Source organism: Filicampus tigris, chromosome 18, assembly GCF_054856515.1.
Source record: "Filicampus tigris isolate MCC_2025a chromosome 18, RoL_Ftig_1.0, whole genome shotgun sequence".
NCBI lineage: Eukaryota > Metazoa > Chordata > Actinopteri > Syngnathiformes > Syngnathidae > Filicampus > Filicampus tigris.
The window spans coordinates 3,227,660-3,252,259 of NC_141234.1; the positions used below are offsets into that span (position 1 = coordinate 3,227,660).

Consider the following 24,600-nt stretch of genomic DNA (forward strand, 5'->3'; position numbering starts at 1 on the left):
TGCAGCTACGCAGTGTTTTTCTGACTGGATGAGATAAAATTGGTGCTACTTATAGGAGAAATTTGTGCATTTTTAACATTAGACTCACTCTTTACCAAAATTGTAAAGTTGTTGGGTGCTGTTTTTAGGGGGGGTGCTAAGGCAGTCTGAAAAGTCGCCTGATCTAGCAACAAAAGTGCTAAAAATGTGAAACTGGACCCCACTACTGTTTGTGTTCAAACTGAATTTCAAACTGGTCACGTGGTCCCGAGGGTTCGTTTGGTTATGTCTCGTCACGCTGTTTCCGCCTGCGCGGCGTCTTCCGAACACAAAAACGAGCCATGTAAAAAGGGGGGAGGCGTGGTCTTACACGGGCTCAGCCAATCACGACAGCCCGTCTGCGACGCCGTAAAAACAGTTGCAATTCAAATTTTAAACCGCCGGAGACTTTGAACGCGAAACTGCTCCCACATTTCCGCTTCGAGACAAGTGGTTTATCCTCGTAAAAGTAACATTTCTAACGCACTTTAGTTGCTTAGCAGCTGTCGCGAGAATCCATCCAACAATTTGCCTGTTATTCCGCACCAGCGAGGCATGTCTCGACTGCCGGTTATGGCGTGCAAGCGGACGCTCGCCAACTCTGAGAACTTTCCCGACGCGCAGCCTGTTCAGGTAAAACACCTTTGCTGTTTTCTCTCCACTATTTTGTACTCAGCTCAATTCAGATTTATTTATAGAGCAAACAACCGAAGCCGGAACAGAGTATGCTGTATAAAATCAAACAAGAACTGGATGAAGCTTAATGGAAAAACAATATGAAAACGAATCATTTTCATTTAGTCTCCAAAGGCAACATGCCGCCACAAATTTGCACCTAATCAACGCATTTGAGTGACGGTGAATTTGAGTGACGGTGAACTGCTTAGATTTCCCTAAATTTGGCTAATCGGCTTGCAAGGGCTCTACAAAAAGCACTCAAACTCAATACGATTGTACCAGGCATGTACCATTTCACCGATACACTTCCCACAATGATGTCTGGAGGTTTAAATAAAGGTTTTGATTCGAAATGTTTATCGACGCAGAAGAAGTCCCGCAAGGAGCTGGAGGATGTCAAACGGCAAACTGCTGCCACCGTCCTGGGCACCAGACAGGCACCCGTCGCAGCAACCAGGGCACACGCGTGTAAGTTCATTGCAGGTCCGACACTGTCATTCTCACCAGTGACCTCATTTTAGAATTCTAACGTCACAATGTAGTAGAATGCGATTTTCAAATCTCAAAGGCTGCAAATTGGAGAGCGCGAATTAAAGCATCTGCTTCATTTCACACGAATGCGTCACCAAACATGAAAAGTTTCCAGTGATGAAGCCACAAATTTGTGTGCATTTATTGTTATCGACTCTTTCGGCCCCAATTTTAAGCAGCAGGTGTCAAACTTAAAGAAGAAACTTAAAAAAAAAAAAAAAGAAAACAAACTACTGGTGTTGCAGTTTCCTAAAATGATTTTAAAGCTTTCAAATGTCATGCGTGCAATTTAGATTAATCGCTGCACAGAAACGTGAACTTTAAACCGAATCACTTTTTGATGTACCATTACACCCATAGCAAATAATACACGTTGCGATTTTATATTGCTTCAAGAGCTCCAAAGTGATTAAAGCCCCCACAACCCCCCCACCCCCCCCTTTCTGGCGTCTGTCCCCTCCGCAGCCAGGCCGACGAGGCGTGTCCAAGCTGCGACGGTGGCCGTCGCCCCCTCCAGAGGTAAGAGGAGGTGAATCGTCAACGCTCACCCGGCCGTCTTTGACTTTTCATTCGAGAAATGCTTTTTTCAGGGCCGATACCGATTATTAGTAGGCAAGGAGGCCTACAACCGATATTTGAAGCCGATATTCATTTTCAGTGAATAGGAAAATATTGGCATCAAAATCTAAAGAAAAAAATTACTCTTAACTTTGCAGTAACGTCTTTCAGCATTTTCATTGAACAATGTTTCAGGCGTATTGCATAATGGTGAGGTTTTTTTTTCTTTTTTTTTTTTCTTCATTATTCAGAAATTTTTGACAGTCTACATGCCTGTTATAAAATTCTAACAAAAAGTACAGGGAGCACCCAGGATTGTCAGCATGTCTTAAAAAGGATAAAGGAAAACTTAAACAATAGCTCCATGTAGTTTTCTACAGTAAATGAGCATTTCAAAATGACAGAAATGTTCAACTTTCACTTATCTTTGTTTTGATTTCCGCAGTTTTCGATTAATTTATTATCGGCCAGCAGACTTTAAAAAAAGGCAGATGCCGATATTCGTCAAAAAGCAAAATATCGGTGCCTACTTTTAATCTTCCCCATCAGGCGTCTACAAAGCGCCCGTGGCGTCCGCCGCATCAAGGGGAGGCAAAATGACAGCAGCGGTGGCCCCCGCAGACCCAAAAGCAGGTAACGCTCAAACATCAAGTTCGATCACCACCGCGACGTGACCTCGACTTGCGTTTTCTGTTGCCGACTCATCATGTGGCCCCGTAGGCGGCGGTGGCGGGCCCCCCCGCAGGCTCCCGTGGGACATGAAGGGCAAGGTCAGCGACATGAAAGGGAAGATCCAGGACTACCAGAGCAAGATGAAATCTGCCAACCTGGAGCGAGAGAACCTGAAGGGCTCCCTTGCCCAGTTACAATCGAAAGCGGCAGAGATGGAGAGGGACCTCGGGTGCGACGCACGCACGCACGCACGCACACACACACACACACACACACACACACACACACACACCAGGGTTTTTCCGGGTTCAAATTGAGCAAGAAGTGATTTTTGCTACCTTGCATGGTATTTTTCTTTTTCTATTGCTGGCTCACGGCCTCTCGCAATGCTCGAGGTGTTTAGATAAATATGACATCCGCCCTAGTGCAGCGTTGGTGTTTTTTTTTTCACTCCAGCGAGAACCAGGGAAGGCTCCGGGTCCTCCTCGGTGTCCGCGACGAGTTGGAGAGTGTCCGCGTGGAAAAGACGACACTGCAGAAGGAGCTCGGCAACCTGCAAGAAAAGCACAGGGTGACGGAGACGCTGCGGGAAAGTCAGGAGGCGGAGATACAAACCCTCAAGGTGACGCTCGTGCGCAAGCTGTTGGGGCCGAACGAACCGATGATTTTTAACGATTTTTATTTTTTCATTTGAATGATTTTATTGTATTATTTATTTTGGATTCTCTGTTAAAAACAAAACAAACTTTAGCAGATTCCATAGTTTGAAAGGGAGGAGCTAGTTTGCAAAATCAATAAGTCCCTTTGCTTTCTTTTTTACTATTTTTTTTCTTTATTAACCTTTCTAAAGTCCATATTGTCCGGCCTCATGCTCTGACTCGTACCGCCGATTTCATAAGCCCATATTAGCGCTTTTAACTGGCCAACGCCGATATTAGCTCTTTTGTCTCTGCTGCAGATGAAGCTGTCGGTGCAAGATACCACCCTGGCTCGCGAGCAGGCCAGCCTGCGGGCAGCTGAGGAGGAGGTGCGCTCGCTCAGGGAAACGGTGGCCCGCCTGGAGGATGAGCTCCACGCGGGCGAGATGGAGCGGCGCCTGCTGCACAATTCAGTTCAGGAGCTCAAGGCAAGCCACTTTCAGCTCACGTGACGGTTCCGAGATTTCCATGCCATGCAAGTCATGTTCCCAAACTGTTTACAGGGCAACATTCGAGTGTTTTGCAGAGTGCGCCCCCTAGTGGACGGCGGCCTCGGCAAACACGTCCAGCTGCAGGCCAATGACAACAAGGCCATAACGCTGGCAAAAACTGAAGAGGTGAGCACTTCTACTAGTGTAGGATTTTTCATTTCCTGTTGACTTTTTTATTAGCATTTTTTTTTTTTTTTTTTTTTAAAGTTCGGGTAGTGTTTTTTTTTTTTTTTTAAGAGAAAGTTTGTTAGTTTTTTAGGTTTTTAAAAATGCAACATTTTATTTTAGATTGTATTTCGTCAGGCTTTTTTAATGGAGTATTTGTCGAGTGCTTGATGGAACAAAAAATAATTCAGTGTAAACCAAAATTGTCCAACAACAACCACAATCTTCTTCTGTACTGACTTGCAACAAGAGCAAAATAAATCCTGTATTGACAAAAGGCGAAAACTAAGGTCATTTTTGCTTTAGAGTTAGCTTTATAAATGTACAAAGTAGTTTCAGGTTTTTTGGGCGGGGTTTTTTCTCATTGTTTATGCAAACCTTTTTTCAATTATTGTTTCAGTTATTTTGTTTCCTTTCATTAAATATAATCTCAGTGTGACAAAAACATTTTAAAAAAAAAAATAATTTTCATTTACAGAGGCAGCACTTCATGCACTCAAACCAATTTTCCAATTCGGGCTAATCACAACGTAGTTACTTAAAACATCATCCCAACATATATTTAAAAAAAAAAAAAAAAAAAACATGTCTCCTCTCAGTCTCGCACAGGCAAAAGCACAGACACCCAGAAGAACTACACGTTCAGTTTCGACCATGTCTTTGGCCCCACTGCAACCCAGCAGGAGGTACGCGAGCGGCCATCGGCGCCAAACGACAAGTGTCGAAAGATGTGTGACCTTTTCCGACCTGTTCCCGAGCAGATATTTGAGGAGATCTCACTGCTGGTGCAATCGGCGCTGGACGGCTACAACGTGTGCTGCTTCGCCTACGGCCAGACGGGGAGCGGCAAGACATACACCATGGAGGGGGGCGAGGACCACCAGTCCCGCGGCATGATTCCCAGAGCTGTGCAGCAGATCTTCACAGCCACCCACAAGCTCGCCGCCCAAGGCTGGGAGGTTGGTCCTTGGACATGCCTGTGGGGATTTTCCTTCATAGTTTTTTTTATTTTTTTATTTTTTTGGGATTTGTTCATTTTAATTAGCTTTTAGTAAGATACAATTGTCAAACAACTGACCATTGTCATTTGTAGCTACTGATGTTTAGCAGTACCGAAATACCAAAATATATTTCAGATGAACCCTGAAAGCTCTTGTATGATATAAAAAAAAAAAAAGACATTTTTAGAATTTGTTTTAGCAACGTAAGATGCAATTAATATTTTCAAGCATTTTGATTTTTTTTCATATATATATCATACAAGAGCTTTCAGGGTTCATCTAAAAAAAAAAAAGACATTTTTAGAATTTGTTTTAGCAACGTAAGATGCAATTAATTTTTTCAAGCATTTTTATTTTTTTATTTTATTGAAGGGGTCAATCCAAACATATTCTTTTCAAGAATATGTTCTATTCACGCCCACTAGTTGAAACAAGACATTCTGATAAGTATTGCGTTTGTGGAATAAGAGTTAATCGACCCGTTTTTTAGCCATCTGAGGTGGCGGCCATTTTGTTACTTCTGTCGACTGAAAATGACATCACAACTGCTCAGGTAACGACCAATCACGGCTCACCTGTTTTCTGAAGCTGAGAAACTGGAACATTCCAGACAAAAAAAAAATGTGTTTGGGTTGATTTCCACTTGAACCCTTTTTCCAAAACATTTTTTGTTAACCGCGGTGTCCGTCTGTGCCCTCGCGGCAGTTCTCCTTCACGGCCAGCTTTGTGGAGATTTACAACGAGTGCCTGCGCGACCTGCTGTACACGGGCAAGGCCAGCAAGAGGCCAGAACACGAAATACACAAGTCCATCAGCAACAAGATGACCATCACCAACCTCACCTACCGGAAGGTCACCAACGAGGACCAGGTACCGCACGCTTGCGTGAACTCGAGTCCAGTGGGTCGCAAACTGGGAGTCTTTGAGAAGCCCTGCTGTCGTGGGCCAACGCACTCCGCACACATGCCAAGACTCGGACCCGCCTGAGCTCTGTCTCCCTGGCCACCTCAGGTCCTGTGCTTGATCGCCTTGGCCAACCAGAACCGCTCCACGGCCCAGACAGCCCAAAACGACCGCTCGTCCCGCTCGCATTCCGTCTTCCAGCTGGACATCGAGGGCATCAACGCGGGCAGGGACGTCAAATGCAACTGTGAGTGCTAGCTGACGTGACGACGGGCGGGAATGCAGCCCATCTGAAATCCTCCAAAACGGGGGAATGTGTGTCTTTGAGTTAGAAAGTCGGCAATCAATGAACGAAAGCATACAATCGGGCGGGACATGATGCTGCTCCTCCTTTTGTGTGTGCAACTTTGCCATCTTTGGATGACAGTGTTTTATAAACACAGGCTCCTCGTTCCTCAGTAAGCGGCATTCATTTTAGACATTTCTTTTGCAGAGGATAAAGAATATATGCCTGTGTGTATCTTATCAGTCTACATGCTTGACGTCACAGTTAGAGTTCAAAACACCACCACCACCACCGCATAAATGCTATTTGTTAGCCGTTTTATGGTAGTTTGTATTGTGTAAGTATGAAACTTGTGGAGGCCACAAATTAGCATTTTGTGCACCTAGATAGATTGTCATGTCATGTGTTTTTTTATTTTTTTCCCCCCCTTATATATATATATATATTTTTTTTATTTTTAACTCTCAAATGTTGCTTGTGTGCACAGCCACTCTGTGTCTGGTGGACCTAGCAGGGAGCGAGCGGATGCTCAAGTCTCAGTCTCAGGGCGAGCGCTTCAAAGAGATGACCGCCATCAACAGCTCGCTGTCCAGCCTGGGCATCGTCATCAACGCGCTGGCCAACAAGGTCAGTGAGCCACACCCGTCTTGTTGTCCTGTCGGGCGTTGAAGACAATTGGTGGCGTCGCGCGTACTTTCGAGTGCCTGTTTTGAAGGCAAAAACAACTCAAGTATTCAAATGAAGCGGTGCGATGTTGCTTTTTCACCCCCCGGACAGCGCACTTGTCATCGTCGTTTGTGTTGGCCCGTCACGCATGTTTGTGTTGCAGGAGACCTTCGTTCCTTACCGGAACTCCAAGCTCACCTACCTGTTGCAGGGCTGCCTGGGCGGGAACAGCAAAACGTGAGTCCAAACTTGTTTTTTCTTTTCAACTCCCAGCCGGACTCAAAACCTCCACATAGTTTCAAACATTTGACACAGAAACACAAAAAGACAGTAATGAAGAATTCAAAAGTCACGCATGTTTCATCTGTTTATTTTATTTTTGAATTGGAATTGTTGACATCTACCGAGTCACTTGTTCACTCTTCAGTCTGATGTTCGTCAACATCGCGCCCGAGCCGGACAATTTCGGCGAAACGCTCAGCTCCTTGAGGTTCGCCAGCAAGGTGAGCCTCGCCCATGCCTCGGTTCTCACGTTTTGTGACTAGTTTACATTTGATGACAAGGAGATGATGAGATTTGATCACTTGACGTCTTTGCCTCTCTTGCTCTGGCAGGTCAACGACTGCATGATCGGCACAGCCAGCGTCAACCGCAAATAGATGGTCGCTGCCCCCACTCTTTTGAAGACAGCTTTTTTTCTTTTTAATCCAATAAAATTGCGTGGAACTTTTAATCATTTGGCTATGGTTTTATTGATTGATCACCAGCTGTAACGTATTCACAGCTAGACTTCTGTTGTTGTTTGTTTCAAATTTCAACAGTGCTTTTTGCCTTTGTTAATTGAATTGTGGACTTCATACTTTTGTAAAATGGAATATTATTGCTTGATATTAAAATACAGTACATGTTCATTCATTCCTGCTTTCATTTCAAGTGGACATTTTAAGAAGTCACTAGTTCTGAAAATATCTTGACACAAAGTTTCTCAGCCAAAGACTTTGCAGTTAGACAAGCTGTATTTACCAATGCCCTGTGTCTTGATGTATATCGTCACGCTTCCCTATTCGCCACATCCAATATGTCGCCTTAACGTTCTAAGCCAATGGCGCTTGTCACGTCTCTCCTCTCTGCTGTACGTCTGGCTCCTCTTAAAGGCACCTCGTCACCGTCTGCAGAAAAAGAAGACGAACATCTTCCAGAAATGCTTTCCAAACTTGAGGGCCTGGTTCAACCGGCGGAACCGACAGGCACAACCGGCGCGGCCCGGCCTGCGGTGCTCTTCTCGGGCTAGAAAAATCGAGAAGGTCGGTGAAGGCGGGTGGTCCGCCATGTTTTTATTTTTTGTTTGTTTTATGACAGCGGCTACGGTAGCTAGCTTGCTAGCACGCTAACGGCACATCTGTCCGGGTGGGAGGGGATTTGATTCAAATTATGTTGCGACACATTTTTTTTTTTAGGAGTACTTTGTAAACGCACCTTATTGACAGCGAATTTTGAATGAAGGCACATATGAAAAATGAACAAACAAAAATGTCACAAAGTATACGCTCAATTCATGATGGTCTTGTCTCAATTTACCCATAACTCTCCATAGTATGAAATCTCATTTTAAGTTGAACACAAAGCCATCATTCAGATGTTTGAAGCTAACAGGTGGACACAGCTCTTATTTTTACCCTCTGTCATCTAGCGGAAGAGCGTGTAATTGCTCTGCCTGTCACAGTATGTCGCTGGCATAGACAGATGAATAAAGGGCCAATTGTTTGTTGAGTACGTAATGTATGTTTGATTACCTTAGATGCAGTCCGCTTCGGTGGAGGTGGGCAGCAGCGGTGACTCCGTGGTGCAGGTATGCTTCCCGAGCTCCCAGGCCTCGGTGCTGGACAGCCTGAACCAGCAGAGGGAGGACGGTCGCCTGTGTGACCTTTCTATCCACGTCCAAAGTCACGTCTTCAAGGCCCACCGCTGCGTCCTGGCCGCCTCCTCGCCGTACTTCCATGACCAGGTAAGAACAGTATCAAACATCTCCTTTTTTTTTTTTTAGCCCAAAGTCTAAATTCTTAAGCTCACCCGCCACTCCAATGAGCACGAGCGGTGATCAAATTTTGTGGAGCCAATTGTCGTTCTGTTGTCTGAAGGTCCTGCTGAAGAACATGTCCAGCGTGTCCATCCCGGCCGTGATGGACCCGCTGGCCTTTGAGAGCGTGCTGCGCTGCGCCTATACGGGTCAGCTCAGGATGCTGCGTGAGGACATTGTCAACTACCTGACGGTGGGCAGCGTCCTGCAGATGTGGCACATTGTGGACAAATGCACCGAACTCCTCAAGGAGGGCAGGGCTGCGGGGGGAGGTGCGAGCGGCGGCGGCGGCGGCGGCGACTCAACTAACAGCGGCGGTCTTGGTCGGGATCAAGTTCGGACGGCGGGGTCCCAGGACTTGCAGGGTTCCTACGCTAGTGTGGAAAGTATGACATTTGATTGCATGAACTTCCAGAAAGTATCTCGTTACTTTCTTCTACTTTGCTGTTACAGTTTACATATATTCCTTAACATTTAGTTTTTGTGCGTAAATACCAAGAGTTGAGTGAAATGATTTTAAACAGCTCTGGTGTGAGTTGCTGTTGAAAAGTTCCAAACACAGTATTTTTGGAACATGGGTTCATGATTTATGCCGCTCTGCCACTGGAGAAAAGTATGGAATTTTTACAATGTCGCATGTGTCTGTTAGGAAGCCTTCAGGATCCCCCGCGAGCCTCCCAGCCGCCGAGCCGTCCGTCGGCCAGCGAGAGCCAGTCTCCCAGCAGCACCAACTACTTCAGCCCCGGGGCGGCCGCAACCTCGGCGGGGGGAGGCGGCGCCGGTGGCAGCGGAGCGGCCAACAACACGCCCAGCTACTGCACGCCATCCGGAGAAGAGGCCTTCATGATAGAAGAGGGAGAGGAGGAGGAGGAGGAGGGGGAGGAAGAAGAGGAGGAGGTGTACCAGCAAAAGAAGAGAGGAGGAGGCAGGAGGAAGAAATCCAGCTCGGTGTCGGAGGAGGAAGTTGGCGTCAGTGACAGTTTTGGGGTTTCCTCATATCAGGTGAACTTTGCTTTTCTTGTAAGGTACCATACAACCGCAGTCACGCTGTGCAACCTTCATCAATAGAAAAGCAGAATTTGCACAGGCGCTTCCTCACCGCTCATCTGTCCCGCAAAGGGCGGCGAGGACGCGTCCCCGCAGAGACGCCCCGCCTACATCCAGCCCAGCATCATGCCCCGCAAGCAGTGGGTGGTGGTCAAAGCCGAGCGGCCCGAGGACCACGACCTCATCGTGGTGTCGGGCGAGGAGGAGGAGGAGGAGGAGGAGGAGGGCGGCGCGGCGGAGGAGGAAGAGGAGGAGGACGACGAAGACGAGGACGACGAGAGGGAGATGGCGTCCGGCCGGGAGAGGGACGGCGGCGACTTTGCCATCTCGCACGTGCGGACGCTCTCCGTGGAGGCCGGCGGGCGAGGAGACCCCGACGCGCAGGTCAGATGCACACCGGTCGGTTGACTTCACTAATTGCAGCAAATACGTCCCTTCCCCGTCTGGTATTGGTGAAAATCCCACATAAAAGAGTGACCTTGAATTCCTTTGATATATGAGTATAGTTTTACTCCACCCACACGCTTTGATCGCATTTCAATTCAGCATCTGTTCTCACTCCTACTCAGAATAAGAAACAAATGTCAACATTCTGCCCAATGTCCATGCGTCCAGATGGACTACTGCCAGTCTTCCGAGGACTTCCTCAAGTTGGATGGCAGCTTGCTGGACGCCGCCTTAGCTCAACAGGTCCAGGACTCTGCGGTGGGTCCCAATCCGAGCCAGGGCGCCAACCGAGCCGCGTCGGGACTGCTGGGTCAGGTCCCGACCCGCACACAGCTCTTCCCTCTGGACATGCAGGTAAGCCATTCATTTTTACGTCACGTTTTAAGATGGTTGCGTTGTCCAATCAGTCTTATATTTACAGATTAAACTCTCAATATAAGAAATAAACAAAGAAAAAGTCAATTACTTGCTATTTTTTTTTTTTTCCTTCTCTCTTCTCTTTCGGTACTGTAACATCCGGAATTTTTCATGGCGCAGGGCAACCAGATCCTGGTCTACGGGCAAACGTCCGCGCTCTCGATGGACGCCGCTCCGCCGCCTCTGAGTGGAATGATCGGCGGTGGCGCTTTCAAAAGTGTGGAGCACGGCCCCGCGGTCCCGGTAAGCGAGGGCGGCGGCGGGGGCGGCGGCGGCGGCGGCGGCGGTTCTGCAAAAGTCTTCATGTGCCACTGCGGCAAGACATTCACGCACAAGAGCATGAGGGACCGCCACATCAACATGCACCTGGACCTGAGACCCTTCCACTGCCCCGTGTGCGCCAAGAGGTTCAAGATGAAGCATCACCTGACCGAGCACATGAAGACGCACACGGGGCTCAAGCCGTACCATTGCGCCGGATGCGGCAGGAAGTTTATGTGGAGAGACAGCTTCATGAGGCATCGATCGCACTGCGAGCGTCGAGGAGGAGGAGGAGGAGGCGGCGACGATGTCGCTGATGTCCTTCCCGGCCCTCACCTCCTCCTCCCGCCGGGTGAGGGAGCTTTGCGAGGCGGCGGCGTGTCCGCTACCTCCTCGCGACTCCATCACACCGCTACCGGCGCTGCGTCGGGCAGCGGCATGTCAGCGGGGATATTTGGCAACATGCCCTTAGAGCACGGCGTGTGCACTGATCTCGCTAACGACAGCTAACATCTGACCGCTAACGGCTAATAGCAGCAGCTAGCGACTGACAACCGCTGACACTAGAGACTGTGAATGAATGCTAGTAACAAAAGCTAATGACGGCTAAAGACTGCTAACAACCATTAACCGCTAGTGAACACTGACGGCTGAAAACGGCAGCTAATGCCTGCTAAAAAACAGTAGCCACGATTGCTAATAATTGATAACAAGTGATAAGGACTGTTGGCGACTTGAGCCAGTGACTGCGAGTGAACCCACGAGTGACTGCTGATGAGCGCTAGTGATTGCTAATGATTGGTAACGATGGCTAGTGACTGCTAATACCCGCTAATGACTGCTAAATAATCACAATAGTTTTTGTTTATAATGCACTTTACATCAGACAAATGGTCTCAAAATACTACTGTGTGACATTCAGAGATAATACTTAGAGGTACGTCGAAAAGAAACTGTCAAATACTCAAACTGTCTGTACGACTTGGCAGTGAAATATTACTCAAATAATATTTTGGAAAATCGCTCTCTGCCCCCCCCCCCTTAATCTTCTAATTGAATTTTTAATTAGTATTTCTTGTCACGTCGAGACAAAACTAGCCAATCAGAGCCTGTAGATACAGGTGTGACTAGGGGATGTGTCAATGATTTTCTCGGTGCGCAGCTGCTCGCAGACTCTTCCAGGCTCTTGCAAAGAAGACTGTTATTGTTTCTGGGCCAGTTATTTGACTCCGGTTAGCAACAAAAGTTACAAAGAAGGACTTGGAACACTCTTCACTGCTTTTCAAGGGTTATCATGGTGCCGTTTGAGGCATGGATGGCTGCAACCGCCAGTGCTGACGGGACATCGGGTCATGGGGTAAGCTGATCACCTCTTTTGTCTTTTCATTGAAGGTACATTCCGATAAAATACGTTGGCAAACCGGTAACGTTTCATGTTTGACAGAACTCTCATGAATAAGTCATGCTAGCAATGTAGCTGCCTTGGTGTGCCGCTGTGCACTTGGGGTGTTTCATTGGGTATGCCGTTGATGTGGTGGGTGGCGTGAGGCTACATTCAAACCCTGCGAGCAGTTTGAAGACTACATACTCTCAACTTTTAAAAGAAACAATGCTTAAAACAAAAAATAACGTCCACACTAGCGACTGCTCATGTTTGGTCATGACTGCTGGAGACTATAAACATTGCAACCTTTCGCGACTGTGAATGAGTGCTAATGTTTGCTAATGATGGCTAGTGACAGTGAATGACAGCTAATGCTGCTAACGACGACAGTGTTCACATGAGCTAGTGACCGCTAATGACCGATCGCGCCAGCTAACGGCAAGCAACAGCTAACGACCTGTGTGACAGCTAACAATAGCATGCTCACACAAACACGTAGATGAATTTCGGCCTTTTGTACACTCAACTTAGACTGATTTCGAGCTGTTTTTTGGTCTAGATTTCATGTGTAGAATGATTTTTAAACGGCTAGGCATAATGTATATCTAAATGAATGACTTAGAACGGTGTATATATATTTACATTAAAAGGAAGGATTTAGAAATATTTTTTTTAGGAATATTGCTTAAAATGTCAATTTAGTAATGGAGGCGATCAAGTCAGCTGTTATTTTTTTTTCAGGCTTCTGATTGGAAAAACAAGACAAGAAATTTGTTTCAGGTGGACAGGTTTAAAAACAAAACCCCCCAAAAGACAGTTGTGTGTGGATGTTTATCTTTATCGGTGCAGAAGTTGTAAATGAAAATATATATATACATGTATACAGTACTAGTATAAGTGTGGACCTGGTTTGTTGCTAGGCAGAGTTCACGGGGCACAATCAGATCTGCCCTATGAACAATCCAGTGCTGTCTCCTACAGTACATTTGGTAGGAAATTTTCATCTTCCCTGTGTCCTACTCCAACAGTTGGCGTTATTGAAGGAAACATGCTAGCAAAGGTCACGCAACATTCTGCTAGCACGAGCGACCTAGCGACGTAAACGTTTGCGCGTGTGCGGTTTCATGCCGTCGAGTGTATGTCGCGTTTTGATGTGTGTGCTCTTTTTAGAATCTGAACTTACTTGAATGGACATTTTTTAGCCCAATTTTGCCCTTTTTTTTCCTGGCAACTCAAAAAATGAAGACTTGCAATACGTTTGGGTGGGCATGGGCAAATTGGGTCCTACCTAGTATTTACTTTTTATTATTGGTCAATTTTTTTTTCTCCCAAAAATTGGTTTGTAAGAATGTATTTATTTTTCAAATTACATAATTATCGTATAATATTTCTAATTTGTTTTGTAAATAAGGTAGTTTGTGCAGTAACTTTTTAAACTTAAAAAAAAATAGTCAATTAATAATGTTACTCATGTTTTCTACACATAATCATTTCTTGATTTATTGTAAATAAAGCGTAAAATATAACCTAATTACATGTGTAATTTTAAAATTAAATTAGTTCATTGTTTATCAAATTGAGTACAAATGAAAAATGAGCATACACTTTTACGATACCTATTTTGCATACACAGACCACGCAAGTTTGTCCAGTCGTGCTTGAGAGAGAAGGATTTTTTTGTTGTTGTTTTTTTTTGTTTGTACACTGGCTGTCAAAAAATGCCGTTTTGGTGACTATTTATTTTATTAATACTGATGTTAACGTGGCTGCTGATGAAATGCGAAGAAAGTGCAAAGGCTGCTTGTCTTGAATGTATTTTAAAACTGACGCCTGTTCAGAGTCATCAAAATGTTGTCCTCCATCTTGTTTTCAGCAAGAGTACAACTGTGGATAACTAAGCAGGCATTTTTTTGTGTAAATGTTATGTTGCTGATATTTATACTGAAGATTTATACATATATAGCTAAGTCCACCACTTCAGGACAAAGGCGTCCAAACGTAAAAGGAGTCATCTTTTGTACAGTTTTGCGGGGTGGCGTTAATCTAATGTGTTTAACACAATTGGGTTTTTTTTTGTTGTTGTTTTTTTTGTTTAAATGTGCCTGTTTCTTGAGTGAAGACATACTTGGCACATTTTGGAAGGCTGTTCTCGTGGCTTATTTGTGCCAAAATTAAATCCATATAAAAGCAATCAAAAGTTGTTCTTGTCTCCCTGCTTGTCCTGTCTCATATTACGACTAAATATTTCTCGTTGTTAGAGTCCCACTGGTGGTTTGCGTAAGAATCACTGCCTAAATTTACAGTGAATCCCTGCATGCAGTCCTAACCTATTAGCAGATATTTTTTTTCAACATTTTGTGTAGAAGGATGTTTTTGTTTTTTTCAGATGGCAGTCAACCACCACCCCCCCTTTTTTTTTTATGGAACATGCTTATTGATAGTTTATCTGCTTTTTTTTCTTTTTCTTAATTTTGTGTTTGATCAGGAGCTGGTTTCACTGTCCAAACGTGCAGTATTGTGCACATACAGGACTTCATAGCTTTAGCCACAAAGGTAACACATTCTATTGGCGAAAATTACATTTATAATAGCCAAAACGTTAATAGCTACGTTGGGAATCAAACAAATTTAGTTAGTAGAGCAACACATCACAACACGGGTAGACATGGACAAGTGCTTGGTTTGTATGATTTTTATTTTATTTATTTATTTTTTTTAAATCCTCAACCTAAAACAATGTTGGCCACCTGAGGGCAGTATCCTGCATCTTTGAAGTGATGATCGGTGTTTTGAAATTGTAGTCACTGTCAGTGTCTTCAGTCAAAACGGACATTTTCTCGTTTTGGGACCTTGTCCCCTGTATAATTAAAAAAAACGGCCTGGATAGATTTTTGTTGTTGTTGATGCGTTGTTTTTGTTTTTTTTTGTTTTTTTGTCAACAGCTCTTTACCGGTGATGCTCTCTGCTTTCCATCAGCAGGTTCTCCTCATTTGGAAGTTAATTTTCAAACATAACTTTACTTCACATCACACTCCAGTATGGAATAAAAAAATCAGTTTATGAGTAGGCATAGATGATTAGAGGGGTGTGGGTGGTTGCTCATTTCCTTGGCGGTAATGGGGACCTGGTACAATGTGAGAGAGTCTTTATATTGGGGTGAATTGTTGTTATTTTTTGTGATAAGGATATTGCAATCCTTGAGCATGTATTCTTCCCTCTGCGATTCGGTATGGGGGCTGTTTTTAGATCAAAACACACTTTTCTCCTTTGGAGTCCAACAGGTTGTTGCTTTTGGTGAGAAAAAAAAAAAAAATCCCTGTATTGTCCCTGTACCAATGTGTTGTTATCGGGGAAGTTCTTTCTTAAAAATGTAGACATTTCAAGACGAAACTGTTTGAATCATTGGATCGATGAGTTTATTTTGCGGTATAGATCTTTGAAATCTGTGAGGAGTAAGAAAACCTTTGAATTTCTTTCATTGATCAAGAGACCTCGTTTACGGGAAATGGGCGGTACGTCTGAGTGGTGTGGAGGCGGGTTTCAAGCCAACATTGTGCTGTGCACATACAGGATTTCATAGTATTGGCCACAAAGGCATCGCATTCTCTTGGCAAAATGATGTTACAATGGCCAAATATGATCCAAAGTCATTGGCTGTGTTGGGATTCACGTTCTAAACTAACCAATGAGTTGCGATGGGCAAAATATCCTTAATATGAAAGGAGAGCAACACAAATGGACAAAAAGAGTTGTGCGTTCACTTTGTAAAACACACCATAAACAGCTTGAAGATTTTTGGGGAATTCTGCCAACCTGCTTTTTGTTTTCAATGAGTTAAGTTGAATGATCTGCCAATATAAACTGTAGCGATTATACAGTCGGGAATAAGTCATTTGGAAAACCATAGCTCAGCCTTAAAAGCTTTACCAAGTGCCCCTCTTTTCCACATCCAATACGGCGGCGACGTTAACATACGTTTAGCAATCAAAGTGGGCTCATGGACGTTTGCATCTCGACGGTAACGACGCACTCGGGTCACGTGATTTCAGAGAAAGCCAAACTAGCGCTTCCTTGCTGTAGTTACCGCTCGCTACCAGGAGGAGGGCGTCGCTGTTTTCACCACAAATCTCACAACCACATGTGCTGCTTTTCACCCCATCTGACGTCTTCTCACACACACACACACACACACACACACAAACACATACATTCGTCAGACGTCATCGCCACGCTGTACTCTGATTGGCTCGGGTGGGGTTGTCAAAAGCGCGTCCTACCGTTTTTTGTCATTTCGCGCCAGCCTTTCAGACGGACACCCTCTCATTTGACTTGTTCGTTGCCCAGCTCGATGAAAACAGCAAAACAACTTGATGCCAGCTATGAATGTATTTTTCCTCTTTGTTGCGGCTGTACAAGTGCACAGCGTGACGCCTGGTAAGTGCGCTTTTTAAAATAACTTTACTATCCCATTGCTGTCGCTTGTCGCTCTTGATTTTGAGGCCAGGCCTCAAGTTTTTCATTTTGTTCATTTGTCCGCTGGGTAATAAAGTTGATCAACTTAAAAGACGACACAAATAAAGATGATGCACACCAGCATGGCAAATAAATATGAAATATGGAAAAGCTAACAGGCAGCCGTGAAATGTTATACTGTGTCATTCTAGAAATCACTTTTATATTTCTTTGTCTGTTCGACGTGGGGGGTAATTGCTAAAACAATAGAGTTACACTTCAAATGCTCTAAGCCGTCACATTGTCACAAGTAGAAAAAAACCGAGTGTGGGTCGTCACTCTCACGGGCGGGGAAGGTTGTGAGAAACAATGCGCCGAGATCGAGATGATATCAATGACGTCAAGTGTGTCGACGTTCACACTGCAGGCAGAATTATTTGAAAGAGGAATTGCGCAAGATTGCTGAATGTAAAACAAGTGAATAAAACGGGGGTCATTTTCCTGTTTTTCTTCCAGCTGGTCACACGCTCGAGTATTTCGTGACAGCGTCCTCTCAAGTTGCAAAGCTACCCGAGTACTGGGAGGTCGCGTACGTTGACGGCGTTCCGATTTTGCACTACGACAGCAACGGCAGGAAAATGCAAATCAAACAGGACTGGGTGAACAAAATCACGGCAGACGATCCACACTTCTGGCAGAGAGAGACGCGGGGCAGTGTTGAAGCTGAGCAGGTCTTCAAAGTCAACATTGAAATTGCTAAAGAGCGCTTCAACCAAACTGGAGGTTTGTTTCCCTTCAACCTTCTTCTAATGAAATTCACCTGACGCGCTCAAACAAACACGTCACTGCTGGCTTCTCCTGTCGCTTCATCGTGTGTGCGTGCGATACTTTCAGGTGTTCACATGTTCCAGATGATCCATGGCTGTGAGTGGGATGACGAGACCGGTGAGGTTGACGGTTGGGAACACTTCAGTTATGACGGAGAAGACTTCATATCGTTTGAGGCGAAGACGATGAGATGGATCGCAGCCATTCAACAAGCTGTCATCACCAAAAACAAGTGGGAACAAAGGGAAGGATTCAGTCAAAGCGTAAAGCATTTTCTCACTGAGATTTGTCCTGCGGAATTGGAGAAGCATGTGAGCAATGGGAGGGACTTCCTGATGAGAACAGGTGCAGCGGCCTCTCACACCTTCGAGCCTCACACTCTCGCCATGGTTCGCCCTCTCACACCTTCTTTCATCCTGGCCCACGTGTCCGTCGTTCGCCTCTCGCCCTTTTGGCCATCTTCTGTCCTCTCACACCTGGTCTCCAATCTTTGGATGCCCCCCAGTGTTTGTACTCTTGCACGTTCGCTCCCCTCTTTCACTCATCCTCGCATGCTGTTTTCAGTTCCACATTCGAACCCACATACTCTCAAGATCCCTCACATATTTCTTCCATCCGTCCTTCTCCGCACATTTTCTCACGTTGTCTTCATGCCTACTCTCTTCAACTTTCATCCTCTCACAGGTTCATCATTCGCCTGTCCTGTTTTCCTTCCATCTTGAGTCACGTCACTCATTCTCTCATACTTTTCGCGTTTTCCTCTCTCACGTCTCTGTTGAATTTGCTCTCACATTTGCGCCGCCCTTTGTCCTCTCACACATTTGTCATTTTCCATCTTTCATCCTTTCACACTTTGTCTCCAGCTCTAGTCCTCTCAGACATTGTCGCAACGTTTCTCCCTCTCACACATTTTCATCGTCTTTTGTCCCCTTGCGACTTCATTTCCTTTTTCTTCCCCTCTTTCTATCTTGCAGATTCTCCTTGTTGTCTCGTCCACATTTCTTTCCTTCTCTCGCACATTCTCTCCATCTTTGGCTCCTTCCATCTTTGCTCCCTCACGCCTTCTCTCCACCTCCGTGTGCAGAGCTTCCCACGGTGTCTCTGCTGCAAAAGACGCCTTCCTCTCCGGTCACCTGCCACGCCACCGGTTTCTACCCCAGGGCGTCGGCCCTATTTTGGAGGAGGGACGGCGAGGAGATCCACGAGGACGTGGAGATGGGGGAGACCCTCCCCAACCACGACGGAACCTTCCAGACGGCGGCCCACCTCAAAGTGGGGGTGACGCCCGACGTGGAGGGCAAGTACGAATGCGTGTTCCAGCTGGCCGGCGTCGAGGGAGACGTCGTCGTCAAGCTGGAGAGAGGAAGCGTCCTGAGCAACGCGCGCATCCAAGGTGACCGGCGCCCACCCGCTTGAATTGTCGCGTGTCGGGCACGGTGGCCGACCGGCGTCTTGACAGCAGTCGGTCACGTGTTTGTCTTCATCTCTTGCTTGCCTTGTGAAGAAGGAGAAGACCGAAAGAAGGCGGTGGCCATCGCTGTCTCCTTGGCGGTCCTCGCTCTGGCGGCGGCGGCGGCGGCGGCCGTCCTTGCCAAGCGTCACGCAACCAGACGAGGTGAGCGACACAAATGTTTGGCTGACCAAAGAGAAGATTTTTGGCCTCGTGCCGTTTGTGACGGAAAGTAATCTTCTCTTGTTTCTCTTTCATTTCAGCCAAATACTCTCAAGCTTGTGAGTAAATCCTTTTTCTGTTTCCTTAGAGTCAAAATAAACCAGGCAGTCCTCAGAAGGCCCCGTTTAGACCTTTGCCACCCAAGTGTGAACGAGGGGTCACTTGACATGTCCCAAATTGAGATTCAACTGCTCTCTTTGCTCATCAGTACAGCACTAATTTAGTCATTCTATATGCTGAGGATATAAATTAGGGAACATTTGGATGTGGATTCTTGTGCACTATTTGCTCTGCTCTTCCTCCAGGTGCTGGACAACAACAACAAAAACAACAAGAAGAAGAACAACAACACTATTTCAACCCACACTGACTGTTCAAACAGCAAAAAGTACGATATTCCCTTTCACCCCTTCTGAAGCACCGACACACACTGTAAACGGACTCACAATTCGCCCCTCGCGGGTGAAGCCTGAGGGCATCCATCTTGCGTTGCCAGTGATGCTTACCACTTCCGCTTGTTTTTCGCTGAAAACACCGTTCTCGGTGCATGTTTTATGCAGAAGGCGTGTCCCTGTTTCCATGGACGCTAAAAACATTTATCCGATTCGCGGACTTGCGTGCTCATGCACTTTCAATCGGGGGAAAAAAAACCTATTTTGACATGCGCGGATTGACCAAACATACCAGAAGTAGTCATAGAAGAAGCCGTAGCGACTGCTGTGTCAACAAAACATCATTCCGTCCATTTTCTTCTCCAAACCTTAGCGTTATTTCGCTACATTTTTCCCCGTTTGCACTTTTACGTCGAGTTAACACTTCCTAACGGAGCTTCAAATATCCCATTTCAGTCGCCATGTCTTTCGCACTTTGTGCTACCACTAGCTTCCGGGAATAACAGAAACGCGTAAACACAGACACGCGCAGTAAACATTTCTGAATATGTTTTCATGTGAGCCGCTCGGATTAACAATCGAAATTAAACCACCCCTCTCGTTTGGAACAAAATTCACTCATTGGAATGGACTGAATAGTCCCAACGGGTCGTGTACACAAAGCCTTTTTTTCCGATCGGGCTTTTAATCCGAGTAAATGTCGCCGTTGTTGATGCTAACACGATGCAGTCGAATCTTTCAGTAGCACTTGAAGATCACTACATTCTTAGCGATGAAATGTGGTTGTAGCACTTAACAGACTTTTTGGTACAACCGTTTTTGCCGTGTCGACAGGCAAAGTGAAATTGCAAGATGGCCGCCAGTGGCTTCATTTCTCGCTACGGCGAGTAAGTGGCATTGTGAGTCCATTCATTTAAAAAAAAAAAAAAAAAAAGTCGTTCTTTAGGGGTGGGGGAGTCGACCGAAGCAATTCCCTCTCTGTATTCGAGATGAAGTCATGCCTTTTCTTATGTAGTTTCTCGGCGTTTTCCAAGCCATTCATTAGTAGGCACTTGAAGTGAGTACTACAAATCGTTCTCAGCATTTTAAAAATCCCCTCAAAAATGATAGTAACATCGCGTGTCCTAACACGCGAACAAGCAGGCAATCAGTCATCTTTGAAAAGCACAAATTTATTAAAAAAAAAAAAAAAATTTTAGTAAGAGTTAGATGTGAGTACATGCGTATAGTGGCCATCTTCAGACAACAAGGTCTTGTCTAAAAATAAACAATGAACCAATTGTGTGTTATACTCTGTAAATAAGCTTGTACACAAGCCAATTTGTAGGGTTGACAATAACTGAGTAGGATCAAGCACATACATATCATAAACATTCCATAAAATTATATGCACGTTCCGTCACTTCAGCACACACCTGAGAAATGCTACAGTAGCTAACTAGCAAGACCACTCCCACCCGAGAGTGATTAACTATTGACATTTGGTTACACCCCCCCCCCCCAGGGAAAAAAAAATGACACCAATAAATAATATATTTTTTCTTTTGCTAAACTGCTACGTTAGTCATCCACAACTGGATTAGTGGACAAAAAGTCAGTAAGGTGAGTAGCACTTGAGGTTCCAGGGCGTAGTAGTAACACAAATGATGACCTGAATTTTAATGTCTTGATTAATTTTCATTTCGATTAATCAATGACATGCTCTTTTTTTTTTTTTTTTCTTCAGTCGAGTCCAGTCACATTCCTTCAACTGCCTGTTGCTTTCAAGGAGGTGACTTCGTTCATGCCGAAGCACGTGACTACGATTTATCGACAAGCTTTATTTTTTTTCAATTCTTTTTGTCATGTTATTGGATAAACACTAACACATACGTGACACATTAGCGTGCTGGTATATGTTGCATTTCTTATTTTTTCCAAGCATTGATGATTTCTATAATTGCGTCCACCGCTGCCAAACTTAAAACACAATTGCTAATACTGCTGGTGAGCCACAAATGTAGCAACAAAAATGTGTGAAGGAGGTGAGTGTGTCTGTGACTGTGTGTAGTGACGATGATGATGATGATCAATGCAGTTGATCGACAGCCCAAACACGAGGCCGGCTGCTCCTCCTCAGCCACTGCGGGAGCTCACCTGCAACGAGGAGAGATGACAGAAGGAAGGAGGCGGAGTTATCGAGTTCCTTCCTAAAATAGCACCTGTTTTAAAATCCTGAACGGCCAGTCAGAAGCCAGAAGGAAGTCATTTCCAGAAAAGGCACAGATATGGGAATTGGAGTGCATTTGTGAGTTCAGGTTACAAATGAATTGCGCACTTAAATATAAACTTAAAGAAGCATGAATTTATTCATGTTAAGTAATTGGTAAATTGATTTATTGAAAGTTAAAAATATAGCTAAATATATATTTTAAATCGTTGGTTGATTTTAATAACTATAAATAATATGGGCCCGTAACATTAAAATGAACAACTTCCACATTTTGCTAAATAATACAAAATGCATTTATCTGATTTAGAGGCACAACAATCAAGTAGTCGATGAACACGTTTATTTGAAAACAATTTTCAGAATTCATTAATCGTTTTGGGACTTTAAAATTGTCCAAAGGTAAATACTTGAATGATTTTTGTCCAATTTCTGACAGGCTAAACTAGTCATTGAATGACAACCAATTTGTGCATTTTCTGAACGGTTAATTTCTGTTTTGGAATAATAAAGGGTGCGAAGTTAAAAAAAAAAAAAAAAAAGATTTATAAATTAATTGAAAAAGCAATCAACAGATTAATCAATGATTAAAATAATTGTTAGTTGTGGCCCTAATCTGAAAACTTGAGCAATGGGAGGGATAAATGGTACAATAATCAATTCTCAACATGTCACATTGGCCCAGCACTAGTTCAGTCAACGTGTGCGTGCAAGTGTGTGACCTGGGCGATGTTGACCCCAGTTAGCTTCTCTAGTGTTTCGGGGAGTCGGGTCATGATGTCCAGAACCTCGGCGGACAGTTTGGCGGCCCCCACTTCGCCTCCGCTGGACACCATGGTCACTTTGTTGGCTTGGCACAGAGGCTTGCTGATCTCTTCCGCCATCTAGTGGAAGTAAGTGCAAAAAGCGCCTCAAGTACGTCAATCCACCATTTTCTGTTTGGGTGAGCTGGAGTCCACCCGGGACTGGTGCGTGTCTCACCAGGGGCAGTTTCTCCAGCAACATGTCCACCATGGCGCCGTCGCCGTACAGCTGGAAGGCTTCGGCCTTCTTGGCCATTTGCTCGGCTTCGGCGCGGCCCTTAGCCTCCACGGCAAACGCCTCCGCCTCGCCCTTCATCTGCCGGCGGAAAAAAGAAAAGTGTCAACAGTTTACGTTTTTGTTTTTATCTGTCGTTAATCCCCCCGCCCCCGCCCCCGCCCCCGCCCTCACCCTGATGGACTCAGCCTCGGCTTCCGCCTCCATGATCATCTTGAGGCTGCCAGGACACAAAAATCAACTATTTTACATAGAATTTTTTTTTTTTTTTTAATCAACATCATGAAAAAAGTGGCAAGGTCATTGTAGTTGATGCAATCTGACAAAACTCAAATGAAATGGAAATGCTTTAAAAAAACAACAACTAACTTTAGCAACATCTCACGTTCATAAAAGTAACTACAGTTATCGTGAAAAATCCTTTGTTTTTAATTTCAGTCATGCGGCTCCGGGGCTCATTTGAAGTGTGCTGCGTTTATTTTACTATTGCGTTTTATGTCCGTACAAATAAGACAGCTATTTAAGAAAGACTAAGAGTAATTAAAAAAAACTCAAATGAAACGTTTTCCAAAAAATAAAAGGTTACAAACCTGCTCTGAAAGTAACTAAATAACGACAATCAAAATCCTCTTCCAACTATTTTCCATTGACGTTTTTTTTTCTGCCCTCCCATCGGTGCATTTAAAAAAAAAATTATTTTTTTTTTTTTTTAAAAAAGCGTGCACGACTGACCGCTGGGCCTCGGCCAGCTTCCCCAGGCGGTACTTCTCGGCCTCGGCGGGTTTCTTGACCTTGGCCTCCAGCTCCTTCTCCTTGCGCGTGATCTCCTGCTCCTGCAGCGTGATCTGCTGGCTGCGCTCCACCACCTGCACCTGCATGCGCTCCTCCTCGATGCGCTGCTTGGTCTTGGCCACCTGCAGCTGGTAGGCCATCTCCGACTCGGCCTTCTTGGTGTTCACCTCCACGTCGTACGCCGCCTTCTTCAGCTCGTAGTCGCGCTGCGCCTTGGCCATGTCGATCTCGTTCTTGTACTGCGCCGACACCTTCTCCTGCATGGCGTGCGCCTCCTGCGTGCAGAAGTTGTAAATGAAAATATATATATACATGTATACAGTACTAGTATAAGTGTGGACCTGGTTTGTTGCTAGGCAGAGTTCACGGGGCACAATCAGATCTGCCCTATGAACAATCCAGTGCTGTCTCCTACAGTACATTTGGTAGGAAATTTTCATCTTCCCTGTGTCCTACTCCAACAGTTGGCGTTATTGAAGGAAACATGCTAGCAAAGGTCACGCAACATTCTGCTAGCACGAGCGACCTAGCGACGTAAACGTTTGCGCGTGTGCGGTTTCATGCCGTCGAGTGTATGTCGCGTTTTGATGTGTGTGCTCTTTTTAGAATCTGAACTTGCTGGAATGGACATTTTTTAGCCCAATTTTGCCCTTTTTTTTCCTGGCAACTCAAAAAATGAAGACTTGCAATACGTTTGGGTGGGCATGGGCAAATTGGGTCCTACCTAGTATTTACTTTTTATTATTGGTCAATTTTTTTTTCTCCCAAAAATTGGTTTGTAAGAATGTATTTATTTTTCAAATTACATAATTATCGTATAATATTTCTAATTTGTTTTGTAAATAAGGTAGTTTGTGCAGTAACTTTTTAAACTTAAAAAAAAATAGTCAATTAATAATGTTACTCATGTTTTCTAC

The 24,600-nt window shown here is 45.0% G+C and overlaps 4 protein-coding genes and 1 long non-coding RNA gene across 9 annotated transcripts; 3 read left to right on the forward strand and 2 right to left on the reverse strand.

Moving 5' to 3' along the window:
• The first annotated feature begins 386 nt into the window (after positions 1-386).
• Positions 387-7,400, forward strand: kifc1 (kinesin family member C1). The gene is made up of 16 exons (XM_086015016.1): positions 387-651; positions 1,065-1,164; positions 1,693-1,746; positions 2,335-2,418; positions 2,506-2,686; positions 2,914-3,079; positions 3,416-3,583; positions 3,659-3,772; positions 4,411-4,497; positions 4,573-4,770; positions 5,518-5,682; positions 5,824-5,962; positions 6,489-6,628; positions 6,831-6,904; positions 7,095-7,170; positions 7,282-7,400. Exons 1-16 carry the CDS (start codon positions 574-576, stop codon positions 7,324-7,326), a joined length of 1,869 nt encoding a protein of 622 aa, XP_085871142.1. The 5' UTR covers positions 387-573; the 3' UTR covers positions 7,327-7,400.
• LOC147131996 (uncharacterized) lies at positions 7,022-12,096 on the reverse strand. The gene is made up of 4 exons (XR_015082205.1): positions 9,373-12,096; positions 8,738-9,118; positions 8,461-8,659; positions 7,022-7,836 (listed from the first exon to the last, which is right to left on the reverse strand). It is a non-coding gene; the product is annotated as an uncharacterized LOC147131996 (long non-coding RNA).
• On the forward strand, positions 7,713-11,427 carry zbtb22b (zinc finger and BTB domain containing 22b). Its single transcript, XM_086015002.1, has 7 exons — positions 7,713-7,971; positions 8,466-8,672; positions 8,806-9,130; positions 9,394-9,746; positions 9,864-10,175; positions 10,407-10,592; positions 10,776-11,427. The coding sequence occupies exons 2-7, from the start codon at positions 8,466-8,468 to the stop codon at positions 11,424-11,426; spliced, it is 2,034 nt and encodes a 677-aa protein (XP_085871128.1). The 5' UTR covers positions 7,713-7,971; the 3' UTR covers position 11,427.
• A 28-nt stretch (positions 12,097-12,124) lies between the features above and the next one.
• LOC147131998 (major histocompatibility complex class I-related protein 1-like) lies at positions 12,125-21,527 on the forward strand. 5 transcript variants are annotated; one of them, XM_086015046.1, is made up of 8 exons: positions 12,125-12,273; positions 17,269-17,535; positions 17,647-17,925; positions 18,665-18,973; positions 19,085-19,195; positions 19,343-19,459; positions 19,558-19,640; positions 21,371-21,527. In XM_086015046.1, exons 2-7 carry the CDS (start codon positions 17,391-17,393, stop codon positions 19,620-19,622), a joined length of 1,026 nt encoding a protein of 341 aa, XP_085871172.1. In that variant the 5' UTR covers positions 12,125-12,273; positions 17,269-17,390; the 3' UTR covers positions 19,623-19,640; positions 21,371-21,527. The 5 variants fall into 5 exon arrangements, with proteins under 5 accessions (XP_085871172.1, XP_085871169.1, XP_085871168.1 ...); XM_086015043.1 differs by lacking the exons at positions 12,125-12,273; positions 19,343-19,459 and adding exons at positions 16,567-16,734; positions 19,294-19,311; XM_086015042.1 differs by lacking the exon at positions 12,125-12,273 and adding an exon at positions 16,567-16,734.
• LOC147131999 (flotillin-1-like) lies at positions 20,796-24,012 on the reverse strand. Its single transcript, XM_086015068.1, has 5 exons — positions 23,624-24,012; positions 23,066-23,111; positions 22,835-22,972; positions 22,576-22,737; positions 20,796-21,780 (listed from the first exon to the last, which is right to left on the reverse strand). The coding sequence occupies exons 1-5, from the start codon at positions 23,995-23,997 to the stop codon at positions 21,760-21,762; spliced, it is 741 nt and encodes a 246-aa protein (XP_085871194.1). The 5' UTR covers positions 23,998-24,012; the 3' UTR covers positions 20,796-21,759.
• Between the last annotated feature and the right edge of the window lie 588 nt (positions 24,013-24,600).

Bases quoted from the DNA above. Each gene is read 5' to 3' on its own strand.
- kifc1 (XM_086015016.1), top strand. From the start codon at position 574: ATGTCTCGACTGCCGGTTATGGCGTGCAAGCGGACGCTCGCCAACTCT. The intron at 1,747-2,334 runs GTAAGAGGAGGT...CTTCCCCATCAG, and splicing joins GGCCGTCGCCCCCTCCAGAG to GCGTCTACAAAGCGCCCGTG. The intron at 3,773-4,410 runs GTGAGCACTTCT...GTCTCCTCTCAG, and splicing joins CGCTGGCAAAAACTGAAGAG to TCTCGCACAGGCAAAAGCAC.
- LOC147131999 (XM_086015068.1), bottom strand. From the start codon at position 23,997: ATGTATATATATATTTTCATTTACAACTTCTGCACGCAGGAGGCGCAC. The intron at 23,112-23,623 runs GTCAGTCGTGCA...GTGTCCTGGCAG, and splicing joins AAGCTGGCCGAGGCCCAGCG to CCTCAAGATGATCATGGAGG. The intron at 22,973-23,065 runs GTGAGGGCGGGG...TTCCGCCGGCAG, and splicing joins CCGAGGCTGAGTCCATCAGG to ATGAAGGGCGAGGCGGAGGC.
- zbtb22b (XM_086015002.1), top strand. From the start codon at position 8,466: ATGCAGTCCGCTTCGGTGGAGGTGGGCAGCAGCGGTGACTCCGTGGTG. The intron at 9,131-9,393 runs GTATGACATTTG...TGTGTCTGTTAG, and splicing joins TTCCTACGCTAGTGTGGAAA to GAAGCCTTCAGGATCCCCCG. The intron at 10,176-10,406 runs GTCAGATGCACA...CCATGCGTCCAG, and splicing joins GAGGAGACCCCGACGCGCAG to ATGGACTACTGCCAGTCTTC.
- LOC147131998 (XM_086015042.1), top strand. From the start codon at position 16,671: ATGCCAGCTATGAATGTATTTTTCCTCTTTGTTGCGGCTGTACAAGTG. The intron at 17,536-17,646 runs GTTTGTTTCCCT...CGATACTTTCAG, and splicing joins GCGCTTCAACCAAACTGGAG to GTGTTCACATGTTCCAGATG. The intron at 19,460-19,557 runs GTACAGCACTAA...CTCTTCCTCCAG, and splicing joins ACTGCTCTCTTTGCTCATCA to GTGCTGGACAACAACAACAA.